Source organism: Bufo bufo, chromosome 1, assembly GCF_905171765.1.
Source record: "Bufo bufo chromosome 1, aBufBuf1.1, whole genome shotgun sequence".
Classification (NCBI taxonomy): domain Eukaryota; kingdom Metazoa; phylum Chordata; class Amphibia; order Anura; family Bufonidae; genus Bufo; species Bufo bufo.
Genome location: NC_053389.1, coordinates 594,947,706 through 594,961,519, shown reverse-complemented (window position 1 = coordinate 594,961,519; position 13,814 = coordinate 594,947,706). Strand labels below are relative to the sequence as shown.

The 13,814-nt window shown below is 41.8% G+C and overlaps 1 protein-coding gene across 1 annotated transcript; it reads right to left on the bottom strand.

Moving 5' to 3' along the window:
- Positions 1 to 4,296: 4,296 nt before the first annotated feature.
- LOC120987135 (leptin) lies at positions 4,297 to 12,449 on the bottom strand. Its single transcript, XM_040415753.1, has 3 exons — positions 12,427 to 12,449; positions 5,930 to 6,096; positions 4,297 to 4,766 (listed from the first exon to the last, which is right to left on the bottom strand). Exons 2-3 carry the CDS (start codon positions 6,077 to 6,079, stop codon positions 4,407 to 4,409), a joined length of 510 nt encoding a protein of 169 aa, XP_040271687.1. The 5' UTR covers positions 6,080 to 6,096; positions 12,427 to 12,449; the 3' UTR covers positions 4,297 to 4,406.
- Positions 12,450 to 13,814: the final 1,365 nt, after the last annotated feature.

Here is a 13,814-nt window from a genome sequence, read left to right as displayed (position 1 = left end):
CCTTTATTCTGCCAGACACTACTACTGCAAGTGCCCAGGAAGTGGTGCTACACTGTGAAGTTCTCTCTGATCTCTGCACTGAGCTGTTTCACAGACCCTCCCTTCTGCTCTGAGTGACACTTGTAATACCCAATCACTATTCCGGACAGGGGTGTGCAGAGGTAGCAGTTGCTTCCAAGGCCAGGATCTCATCTGTCACATTATAAAACACCAGTATTATAGAAAGCACATGGTATATGGGGGATCTGTTACAGATCTTGCACTAGGGACCAGGAACTTCAAGTTACGCCTCTGATCCTTCAAAAGGTATGTTTGTTGTGCTCTCTTTGGCAGCTAACTAGCACATTCAGCAGTTTAGTGAAAACTGCTGACAGACTCCCTTTAAGCGTGGGCAGTTGTAAATGACCTGGTTCAGAGAGGAGGGGCTGTTAAGCACCACAATGCAGAGAGCACATGACAGTGAAGCACTGCTTCCAGTGCATTTGTCGGAGCAGAACCTGGCAGAATAAAACTTCATATTCATATTACTTCTGATAATAAAAGCCCTGCAAAAAGTGTGTTTTTCCCGCACTCCCCAACACGTGTCGAGTGTCTGTCAGGAGTTTTGCATGGTTAAAAATGCTGACAGATTGCCTTTAAAGAGCAACTGTCAGCAAGATCATCCCTATTAAACCAGGCATATTAAAGGGGTTGTCCCATGATTAATGAAAAAAATGAAGATCAGACATCATATAGTACATGGCAATCTCTTTCTAACAAATCTTGAACCAACTTTGTACCTCACATGGATCATTATTCATTGCCCAATTGTCTTTCTTTTGTAGCTCTCTCCTTATCACAGCTCAGGAGGCAATTGAAGGATGAAACTGAGCGTGTGCGTCCTTCTCAGTGAGCTGGACAGAGAAATAACAAAAAAAAAACAAGCAGCAGGTGGCGCTATACAGATAGATTTTATTGAATAACTCAGTAGCTATGCAAAATTTTTAATAACATACAAATACAAAAGTATTCAGATCCAGGTACTGGTTTGAAAACTGGAGAATATTTTCAATGGGACAGAGACATTAATAAAAAAGGTTATATTTCTCAGAAACAGGGCATTGGGTAAACAAATCATTTTACTCAGCAGGATCCACCCTACCAGGCATTAAGCCCAGTTTAAGAAGGCTGATCCTGCAGGCAAATGCTCTTTAAGGTGGGTTTTATAATATATGTATTAACCACTTAGTGACCAGCAATACGCCTTTTTATGGTCACTAAGGAGTCTTAGGCTGGGCCGCCGCCTTGTTACGTCAGCCCAGTCTAAGCCTGCACAGGTCTCCTGTGAAATCCAGCTCCTGCTCTAACGTCATGAACCACCAGAATCACAGAGCGGGGCTATTTAACCCCTACATGCCACAGGCAATAGCGCTCACGACATGTATGCAGTTACAGAGGGAGCGGATTCTCTCTGTCTCCCATTGGCACCCTGGAAATGAGATTGTGGGGAGTCAATGTCAGTACAGGCAGGCCGGGGCCTAGTGACTCCGGCCTCTACATAACTTAGGCGCTCCCTTACTGGCAGAGATTTAGACCATTTTCTATGCCTAAAACAAGAAATAAATGATAAATTAGACAGACTGGCCCATCCCCTTCCCTGCCCACACCATGCCCCCTTTTTTAGACCTGGTGTGAGCGGGGAAAAGTCGCAGATTAAGGCACAAATAACCTTTATGCTGCAATCTGCGACAGATATACACCAAAAAGTGCCTTATATCTGTTTGTAAATTACCCCCTATATCTATTTGGTATCGCTGTAATCATACTGACCCAGAAAATAAAGTTATCATGTTATTTATGCTGAAAAATCAGTGCTGTAAAATTTATAACATAAAAACACACGGCTACATAGCCTAAAACATTTAAAATGTTATAGTTTTTGGAAGGCGACAATGAAAATAAAAAAATAAAAAAATCGCTTGGTCAGTGAGACCCAAAACAGGCTGGTCATTAAGGAGTTAAACTAGATTACTGAGGAAAATTAGCATAATGTTTTTGGATGAATAATTATAAGGGCAGCAAAATTTTGCAAATATCCGTGCGGTATTGTGTGTTATGTTGTGTGCAATATATAAAGCATGTGACCCGGTGTAGTAGGCCCTTGGATTGATTAATTAATCATATGATAGAATGGATGGGTATAATCCAGTTTCAGAGCTGAAAATCAGTATTCCGTTACTTAACTTTACAGCTGTATCTAATCCCATTTTGGGTGATGCAACACGATGAATGAACCAGGAGACATCTTAGTTTATGTATAAAATTATTTTAATTTAGGAAAAAGTGTTTTGACATAAATAAATAAATATACAGCATTGCAGATTGCATGGCAAATATATAAAATTGTAAACTTTGAGTTTTAAATAACAAACAATATAAAATATATTAAAGGAAATCTATCTTAATATCTAATGTAAGGCAGTTAATAAATACACGATTTATAAATTAATACGTTAACACTATAAAACATGTAAGAAATGTAGTAGTAGACTCAGCTACGTGATATTTACTGGAGAATTCTCTCACTACTATGAAATACATCAATAAAGCCTTATTGTAGGTGCACAAGGGGCCAGCCCCAATGGTAAAAGAAAGGAGTATTATTTTGGAAATGTGTTGCAGAATTACTAAATTACTTACCCAAGCCATTATTGACTTTGTGACTAATACAAATGACGTCACTTTAGGTATAAATCAAATAAATGTGCCTTATTGCTACACATTTGCTCTATTGGACTGGTGAAGAAGTCGTTTTGATCAGTAGGTGGATATGGGCACACATTCAGATGCCGTTTTGGAAGCCAAACTCAGGAGAGGATCATAGAAGGAGTGAAAGTATTAAAAACAGATGCTACCTCTTTTTGTAATCCCCTCCTGGTTTTGGTTTCCAAAACTGCAGCAGAAAACCTGAACATGTGTCCGTACCCTCAGGCTCCTTGCACGCGGCAGAGCTTCTAAGGAGCCATAGGCGTTCCACATGCTACTGTATGCATGAGAGATATTTTGTTCTAGGCAATTTGGTTTTTTTCTGTCAAATTCCATATGACTCATACAAGAAAATAACCCTCTGTTTCCCTCGGTATAAAAATTGGAAGCATACAAAGGTACAGCATGTGCCAATAGCATGCAATGCTATCAAGTTCAGAGGCTGAACATAGCCAACATATGGCTGTGTGCACGAGCACCATGTTCATAAATTTGGCAATGCAAATAAATACAGTATATAGATATTGTAAGGGATCGCTCTCTCTCAGGGGGTCGCAATTACTTCTCCCCTGACAACGGGGTTCATGTCCAAAAGGTGCATTATTGTGGCACTTCAGCACCATCACACATAAACATTGAAAATAAACACCTGCCCATCTGGGCTCTACCGAATACACGTGTTGTCTCTACCTCACCTATAGAGCTCCATTCTCACACGGGATTAGATCCAGCTTCCTCAGCCATATACGGTCCAGCAGCCTCCAGGCTATGACCACATCAGCACCCTTGGGGGGAGATGGTCCAGAGTCCTGCCGACTCTGACCGTGCGACTCTCTTTCCGTAGGCATTGCTGGGCCCCCCCAAACTTCAGGCTTTACAAAGCCTTGTGGCCCCTCAGCCCTCCTGGCTGAGACCACACAGAGCCTCTTAGGCTTCCTCAGCCTTTCTCTCTCCCAAGTCATACAGAGTGTTGTTTTATCACTCCGTGATTACAAAAGCAGGTCTCACCTGCGATCACCTCCGGCAAAAGACAATACATGTAGTGGAAGGGTGTGGACTGGCAGATCCCACTACCAAACCTATCCCCCAGTCCACATAAAATCCAGCCCAGAACAACATCTAGACACAACTGGCTCAGCAAACTACACTTTGCTGAAACCACTGCAGCTTTCTGGATTTCAGTTATCTCACTCAGCTGAGGTATCTGGGTGGGACATACACGCCTCCCAGCGCTGTACTGTACCCATCATACTGTACCCATCACCACAATATAAACGGTGCAAATAACTGTAACGCACATAAAAAAGATGACTCCACATTGAGCCATTATTAGATCCCAAATAGTAACCTAGGAAAGTTGTCAGAGGGCTAAAGTAATTAGTGCAATTCATCTGGAAGTCTAAAAGTAAGGCTGCTTGTCATGTTTCTCTGGTCCCAAATGAAAGCGGAAGTCAAGATTGATTTCAAAATGCCACGTCTCTGTTTGCCATGCCTTCATTTAAGTTGGTAAGACGTAACATGGAAATTTAAGGAAACTGAAGGATTTTGGTCTGTAGCTTAAGGACTAAAAATAATAGACATGGGTGGAAGAGTGAAGATGTTCCAGCCTTGTCAACCACACTGCTAGATAGCCTGGTGTTCATCACAGTCTGTAAACGGTCTCAACAGCTTGTGACATAGTCTAGATGTTTGACAATGCCATCTAATGTTTTCTCTAGACGATCAAGTGTCACCTTTTCCATTGTATACGAAGCGTTTTCGTGCTGCTCTTTGAAGTATTCCAATGAGTTGGTCTGCCGCGGTTCTCTGGCTGCACAACCCATCATAAAGGTCAGAATCTTTAACAGGCTGCGAAGGTTCTCGATATCACTCAGCATTTGTTCCACCTGCTCCATTGGGATACTGGAGAGGATATTCTGGAATATTTCGAGAGTTTCATCCATCTTCTCCATACTCATCAATATCTCTTCATCTGGAATAAAGTCCAAACCACTGCTTTTCAAACTGCTTGGGTAATTGAGCTAATTTGGAGAAAGGAATAAAAAATGAATGTAAGTGATGAGCGCACATGCATTCCTAAAGTTACATTAAAAAGGACCTGTTCCCTCTCCTAACGAGGGGTGTCCCTGAGCAGACTTTCACAGATCAAATTCCAATACACACAGAGCTCCACCTCTCCGTATCAACCTCCAGGACAATACGCTTATGTTTGCGGTCCTCAATACACGGGCACCGACCGTGGCCCAGTCGCATGGGGATCGCTGACCCATTCACTTGAATGGGTCCGTTATCCGTCCATTCCGCAAAAAGATAGAGCATGTTCTATCTTTTTGCAGTGCGGAGGCACGGAACGGAACCCCAGGAAGCACTCCGTAGTGCTTCCGTAGTGTTCCATTCAGTGCTTCCGTTCCGCACCATTCCGCATCTCTGGATTTGCGGACCCATTGAAGTGAATGGGTCCGCATCCGTGATGTGGAATGCACACGGAACGGTGCCCATGTATTGCAGACCTGCAAATGCGGGCCGCAAAACAACAACGGGCAGCACACGTTCGTGTGAATGAGCTCTAAGGTCTAGGTCACAAAGGGGGTAATTTATTAAGACTGGCGTTTTAGACGCTGGTCTCTACATAACTTCGGTAGATCCACCGCCAGTTCTAAATCTATGCCAGCTCCCTTGCTGGTGTAGATTTAGACCTCCGCAAAAAAAAAAATAGAACATGTCCTATTATTGTCCGCATAACTGACAAGGATAGGACTGTTCTATTCTGGCCAAGCTGTTCTGTTCCACGAAATGCAGACCGCAAAATACATACGGTCGTGTGCATTAGCCCTAACACAGAATATTGCACCAAAAAAGTCATGATAAAAAAAGGACACCCAAACTTTAGGGCAGACAATCTGTATAGGATAGTTGGAGGACCTAGTCCCAGCACCAACCCCAATCAGTTGACTTGCCACAGAGCTCAGTACAGCATGGCACATTTGGTAGCAGCTCTCTGCAATACCAGGCACAGCAATTACCAAATGTACAAAGGGCGGGACAGGTGCTCATTGGTTAGACCATCAATATCTCAATCACAGAAAAACACCTTAAATGAATGCTTCTTGTTCATTTTACAGAGCATCTGTCAGCAGGATCAACCCCATTAACAATATTGTTCACATGTCACCAACTCCTTCACCTGAATTGGATGTTCCTGGATCCTTGTTATTAAAATTTTTGAGAGCAGTTTGGCATCCGCCTTTAGTCGAACTGTTTTTAATGCCCTCCCATGGCACAGAGGTAGTCTCATCCAGAGGAGCCAACATAAAGCGAGTAGGATGTATTGCATTTTTCTTGTATATCGCCCTACAATGATGAGAAAAAGCGTGTGAGTTAAAGCTTCAAGGGTATTTCGACCTTCAGTGAGATTTGTCATATGCCATCCGAAAGTCTGTCAGCTTCTGACTACAAACTGTCACTCATAGCACGTAATAGCCTGTGGAGGGAAAGCGGCCATTTTGTAGTCAGATTGTAAATGGTCACTAACTTTTCACACAACTTTGCATAAATCAATAGTACAGGCGATCACAAGAAGCTTAGTAATATGTTTTGTGGGTGAGAAATGTCTAGTTCTCCTGTTCTCAGCTGTTTAATGGCTTCTCACTTTATAAAAACCCATGCAGCACAGGATCATTTCTGCAGGAGAATCATATTACACATGTCAATGCAAGTCTATGGAGATAGACCATCTCGCCAGCGCTATCTTTTGGGAGAGTCAAGATCTGACTTTCTAACAAGCCTTGGGATTTGAAAAGGGAATATATCCAGGCCGGGTTTCTGGATGCTTGCCCGTGAACAGTAGGTAGTAGGATTCTGCCTAAGCCAAGATCGCAGCAGCGAACAGGAAGAGAGAAGGAAGACGGCACATGCGCACTGTGTGCGCTGTCTCCTCATACAGCAGATCGGTGGGGGTTCGAGGTGTTGGACCCCCGCTGATCTGATATTGATGACCTATCCTAAAAGCTTGGACAACACCTTTAAAGAAAATGTCTGCTTTGTACACTCATGGGGTGTAAAGTAGAACTGGCTTAGTTGCCCATAGCAACCAATCAGATTCCACCTTTCATTTTTGACAGCTCCTTTGGAAAATGAAAAGAGGAATCTTATTGGTAGCTAAGGACAACTAAGCCAGTTGTACTTTACACCAGTTTGATAAATGACCCCATCGATTTTTGTTACACAGGACTTTGAAGGATAGCTGATCACAGAGACTTCCTGTCACTTTGACCCCCATCCCCCCAGCAATCAGCTGTAATATATGGGTGGACATGATGAAAGCCCTGGCAGTGGTGGCACAGCGGTAATAATGAGAATGCACTAATATGCCAGGACAGTGCAATGAGGGGATTACATAAAATGTACAATGGACTGCCAGACATGAAAGTAGTCTCCAGCCTGTATGTGCAGAAGGTTCAGTGTGATGGAGAAACATAGGCTGAGTCATTCTCCACGGATTAGGTCTTTATGGAACATAATGGAATCCATGATGATTTCAGCAGTGTGCTATTAAGTGTGCTCAGGGGGTAGGGCAGGCTGTAAATTCTTCTCACTATGGATAGTGACCAAGAAACTGTCACTAAACTCACTATCAGTGTAAGGTGACAGCATTGCCATGTCATTGAGCTGATCACTCATGGTCCCTAAGCAGAAGACCTGCAGCGGATCACAATATGTTTGCATCTTTCCGCATTTCAAATACATTTCTAATTAAGGGTGGGTTGTCATCACGTTTTTCCCATCCGATTAAAGTATACGTTAATGGATACCACAGTCACCATAAAGTTCCATTTAAAAAAAAAAAATTATATGTTAACGAATGTCACAGACAGATGCCATACAGTGGAATCTGTCACCATAGAGTTCTATTGTAAAAAAAAAAGTGTATGTTTTTTTTACCAGACTCTGCAAAATAGAAAGCGTGGTGTGCTATGCTTTTGTACCTCTTTTTTTTCCCAACATATACACTAAACAGATGGCAAAAATGTGATGTGAACCCAGACTAAGGCCTCTTTCACACTGGCGTGTGTGGCCTGTTGCCGTATTGCGGCAGGCAAAATGCGGGCCGCAATACACGGGCATCGTTCCGTGGGCATTCTGCATTACGGATGCGGACCCATTCACTTGAATGGGTCCGCAAATCCGGAGATGCGGAATGGTGTGGAACGGAACCACGGAACGGAACCCTACGGAAGCACTACGGAGTGCTTCCGTGGGGTTTCGTCCCGTACTTCCGTTCCGTTGCGCAACGGCCAGATCGCGGACCCATTCAAGTGAATGGGTCCGCGATCCGCTGCGACTACCCCACGGACTGTGCCCGTGCAATGCGGCCCGCATTTTGCAGGCCGCAGCACGACCACGGGCCGCACACGCCAGTGTGAAAGAGGCTTAAATCTGCTACAAAATCATGCCCCCAATCATGCCCCCCAGGAGTCTTGTCTTGTGGGAGGGAATAAAGTTATGCTTATAATGAAATCGTATGTGACATTCTATCAAACTATGAACCGCATTTATGACTGATTCTGAATTTTGCCATAATTCTAAACATTTTCACACAGAATTATTTTGCTAAGTCAAGCCTCATTTACACGTCAGTGTTTTGGTCAGTGATTTCCATCAGTGATTGTGAGCCAAAACCAGGAGCGGAGCCTCCACAGACATAAGGTATAAGGGAAAGAGCTGCCCCTGTTCTGGAGCATCTTTTCTTACGACTCTAAGTTGTGCCTCTATTATTTCTCCTCGAAGTTAATGAATGAATTGGTAACTGGGTATTATCAGTTTGGAGGGGGGGTGTCCCTGCATATACTGACTCTATCCAATCAGATCTGCCAGTGGCAGACTCAGCAGGGACACACCCTCAACTGGTAACGTCTAGTTGGTAATTCATTCATACATTTTTAGTAGGAATAATAGAGAAATGGCCAACATACAGTTATATGAAAAGATGCTCCAGATTTTTTATGGCATGGGGAATGCCATGTCAGTAGAGGAGACAGGTTCTGTTTATGGCACATTCACAAGACCGTAGTGTTTCGCGGATCTGCAAATTGCGGATCCGCCAAACACGGATACCGACCCTTGTGCGTTCTGCAATTTACAGACCGCACATGGCCACAACTCTAATAGAAAATGCCTATTCTTCTCTGCGATTGTGGACAAGAATATGACATGCTCTATCATGTTTTGCAGGGCTGCAGAACGGAACCACGGATGCGGACAGTTCTTTAGATTGTAGGAGGTTCCATTCCACAAAATGCAGAACGCACACGGCCGGTATCTCTGTTTTGCGGATCTGCAATTTGCGGACCACAAAAGCGGCTACAGCCATGTGCATGAGCCCATACCCTGACACTCAGACTTCTGCGATGGATGCACAATGTCCATTAGCTCTATTGTGAGTCACAGGGACAAATCCTCACTTTTTCATGCGAGTTCCGTGGAAATACATTTAGATACTTCTTTAGATACATTATAAAGAATTATTAATGTGACTTAATACATGTTATTCGCAGCTGAGTACAGAACTGTAACCACTGCATTGAATTCTCTGGTGAAGAACAGTACACTGATTGCACGGCTCACAATTGTTATTCATTTCTTGCAGAAATGCCAAGGCTGCATCTTTTGGGCCAGTAATGTAGATATATAGAATTTACATCTAATGCTCCCATCATAGTACTGAATCCCATTTACTGTAGGTACATCTTTGCTGGAAGCAGGGGCGTAATTACCATAGCGGAAGACCACTGCTATGGGGCCCAGGGCAAGACGGAGCCCAGTCTTAGTTGGGATCATCTCCTCTTCTACTGGAGGTGAAAACTTGGTCAGGACTCTACCCTCTAAAGGAACAACTTTTAGCAATTGAGGCAGTGGAAAAATGGCGAAAGGCTGCCAAAATTAAAATACTACATGTCTGACATTTATTCTTCAGCACCGCCCCCATTATAGTCAATGGGGACGGAGCGGCAGTCCGGGGGCACACGGTCACTAGCGGCAGGACAGATCCTGCCAGACGTCCATGCCGCTAGTGTGAAAGTAGCCTAAACCAACACGTCTTCAGATTCAGAATTGTCGTGACTTGGTGTTCACATAAGGGGTTATGGATCGAATTAGCCATCTGAGTACTGGTTTACAAGAACATGATTGATGCAACCAAACAGACATGTGGTCTTATTTTTACAGCGGACAACTTAAAATGGGTCTACTTTTTGTAACGTTTGATTAAATACCAGCAATATTCTGGAGAATAGCCACAAGCAAATAATATGTCCTGAGCCTGCCATTCTGTCAATGTCAGGTGAGAACAGACACCATTTACAGCAGCCAGTATTCTGTCCATGGAGACAGCAGAGACCCTCTAACAATGTGCTTACAGCCTCACAACTGCCATGCTTTCCCATTTACAGCAATTGTCTTCTACTTGTAGCTTTATACTGATTACAACTCCCAGTTCCCTTCATGGAAGATCTAGTTGGACACTACAGATTTACAGAATACAGGCCACTGCAGACAACATATATTCATGAAAGCCAAATTCCAGAAAAACAGTTTGATGTCCCTCCCTGTCCCTGCTTTTACGTATCAGCCTATTTGTCAGTGCAAGTAATCAGTTTAGGTGACAGATATGTATTAGGATATGGTTCTGTTCCTCGTTGTTTGTATTGTCATTGATCCATATTTAATAGGTGGTGTACATTGCTGTCTCAGGATTGTTTTACAGTATGTTGGCTGCACATTACAGTGAGTAATAGAGCTGATATTCACTATGACCTCATGGCTACAGGGCTCTCTCTGAGCTTGAATGAGTCACACAAAACCTATGCCTTCCTATGCTGGGAAGTGCCTGCCTCTCGCCATTCATGCTTCTATGAATTGTACAGTTCACTAATATTTAGAAAGTTACTCTGAAGGCAACTATCTGCCTTGGGGAACAGACGGAGACTTCCAAACAGAAAATGTGAATTGTTAACCCAGAACCCCATCTGGCGGTTTCCGAGGCTTTGTCACCCTTTCTACTATATACACGTACAATAAAGGTATCATTTATTATGCATTATATATTATTATTATCACATGTATGTTTTTTTTGGGGGGGAAGGGGTGAGCTGCTAAATAGTTTTGTTCTCTGTATTAAGAATTCATTTCCTAGTGTGTTGACTCCTGAGTGGAGAGATCACATGGCGAGACAAAATTAGAAGAAAAAAATGTCTTGTATCCAAAAAAATGAAGACTGAGCAATATGTGATTCCAAGAAAAATCCCCTAGGGATTCATTATTTGCAAAGTGGACAGCAGCCATATATCTTCTTATCTTAGCACCGGAAAGAGTTGACAACTTTTCCTGTGTATAGAAATTCTCTGCCTCCTATGAACCAGCAGCAGCAATGCATTTGAAAAAAATCAAGATCAACCCATGTAAAATCTCTGAGCACTGGCATAAATTCTAACTAGCGTAACGATAGAGTTACAGCTGGCGTACATTTCATGCCAAATGTGCCCCCTTCTGTTTTTAAGCAAGATACATCAAAACATAACCTGCATTCAATGTGAGCACTTAAACTTAATAGAACATTTATATCATTATATATTATAATGTATTATAGGAACTTTTTAAAATAATGCTCAAAATATTAAATCAACAAATGTATTCTAACTTTCCAATTATGATTTGACTTCTGAACTCGGGAAGCACGCCTGGAATCAAGGGATTGTTGGTATGTTTTGTCCCTAAGGATGCCTTATGTACAGGATATGTATGTAGACTTGTACTGACATGTTTAATGCCTTGTATATAATCACTGTTCACTACGGTAGTCCCTACCAACATAATTCTGGGACTAAACATGCTCTGATATCTGGCGCATATTAATAAAAATATATATCCAGTGGTATGCCGCATGTTGTGCCCTCCGCATGTTGTGCCCTCCTTGAATATGGCATAGTAGTGACCTAAAAAGCACATATATTGATACAATGATGTATTAAAACATAAAAAACAGCCAATGGCTGCATTATGATTACACAACATACTATGCAGAATGGATAAAAATCTTCAGTGAATGTCAATGTATATAATAACATCATGGCAATGATAAGGGTGCATGTCCAAGACAAGACTATAACTTTATAATATTGAAAGCAGGGTTTCACTTTATTGTCATGTGTGTAAGTGCCAGTGTTTGATATGTTAGATGATAGAGTTGATCTTAGGCTTATAAATTAAAATGATCGCCATTACTAACCATCTACCAAAGTATCAGGTACTAAAGTATATAAAGATAAGGAAAAAGCATAGAAACTATATTAACATAAGGAATAAGAATGTCAAAATATATAAACATAAGGAATAAGAATACCAAACTTAATAAACATAAGGAATAAGCATACCAAACTATATTAACATAAGAAATAAGCATACCAAGTATATAAACATAAGGAATAAGCATACCAAATTATATAAACATAAGGACTCCAACCATAGGAATATAACCCACAAAGTTGTATGAATGACTTCACACAAAGTCCTCATTAAAATCAGTGAATCTGGGTCAATGTACAGTTTGCCAAAGTCTAGGATAAATTAATAATCTTGACAGAGCAAAACTTTATTCAAGAAATAAGAATGCGAAATCCTCCTTACCTTTTCAAGTTTGTCTTAGTTTGAATGAAGTGTGATGGATAGCCCATCTTTTCCTGTCTTTATATAGACAGCTCAGACATATTACTCATCAGTTGCTAATGCAACTTACGCTGTCACACTTGTCACTTCATTTTTTTATACTTACTCTACTTATTCCCTAAAGATGTTAACTCTTTTTCAGGATCACATTCATGTTTATTATTACTTTTTTATACACTGCTTTTCACAATCCCAGTATTAAGTCATCTCTCAGGAGAAGTAACACAATAAACTGCGTACTATGATATCCGTTATGCATGTTATCTAACTGTGAAGTTACAAAACTTCTGTACAGAGTATTTTTAAGTGTAATCCAGGGAAGACTGTGAGCTTTGTGGCTTTGTGATCTTTATCTGCTATGGGACACAACTCATGCTGAATTTCAGATTGCATATTAATTTGAGATGAGCAAACCAGTCGAGATTCATTTCCGGACCGGTTTGCAGAATTTTTCAAAAAGTTCGGTTCAGGCCAAACCAAAGTTGCTCCATTTGCCCTGAAAGTTGGTATATAACCCCATCTAGCCTCCTAGGACCTAAAATTTTAATCACTTGCAGCAGCCATACACAACGTGATGGTAGGCAGACAGACAGCAAGAGTGGAAAGATGGGTCACCGGCAGCAAGGAGAGGTCTATTGGTCGCATTCAGCCTGCTTGGACTGTGACATAATATCCATGTTGATGAAGTAATCATATACCTACATTAACCCCCCCCCCCCAAAAAAAAAATAAACGTGTGAAAAGTGAGTACATGGAAAGTGACAGTTGAGGCATTAGTGGCATGATGCAGGCCCCAGCATTGCCTGACTGTGAAAAAATGTCAGTATTAATACAGTAATCACATACATTTAGGCTGCACCTTAAAGAAATGTAACCCCCCCCCCCCCCCCCCAAAAAAAAAAAAAAATTATCTGTAGGCAATGACATACAGAATTATTTTTTGTCATATCCACTAAACATTTAACCCAGTCCTGAAAATGTTACTATAAAATACCCGAAAAAGTTCTTGTTTGGCAATAGTGAAACAAACACTTCAATGGTTTTTAATTAGTGTTGAGCGAACTGAATCCAAACGAATTGACTTCTATCCGAATTTCAGGAAGAAGTTGAATTTCCTCACACTTCGTTGTAACAAATCTATTTTTCCCGAAATGGTTGGAGCTGCCTCGCAGCTGCCGGAAAAAACATTGACCCAGTGGGTTGTGAAAGACATGTACTGTCCCTGCCTGTAAGAGCTACTCCAGATGTCCACCATGGCAATGAACCTTGCTGCACAATGAGAATCACAGGGAGAGGTCCACGTTGTCTACCACATGAGAGTACGAGGCAGGGATGGCCTTTTGGGAGAA

What these genes read in the sequence shown, in the direction of transcription:
- LOC120987135 (XM_040415753.1), bottom strand. Translation starts at nt 6,079, where the DNA reads ATGCAATACATCCTACTCGCTTTATGTTGGCTCCTCTGGATGAGACTA. An exon ending in TCCAGGAACATCCAATTCAG is followed by an intron (nt 4,767 to 5,929) that starts GTGAAGGAGTTG and finishes TCTCCAAATTAG; the next exon opens with CTCAATTACCCAAGCAGTTT.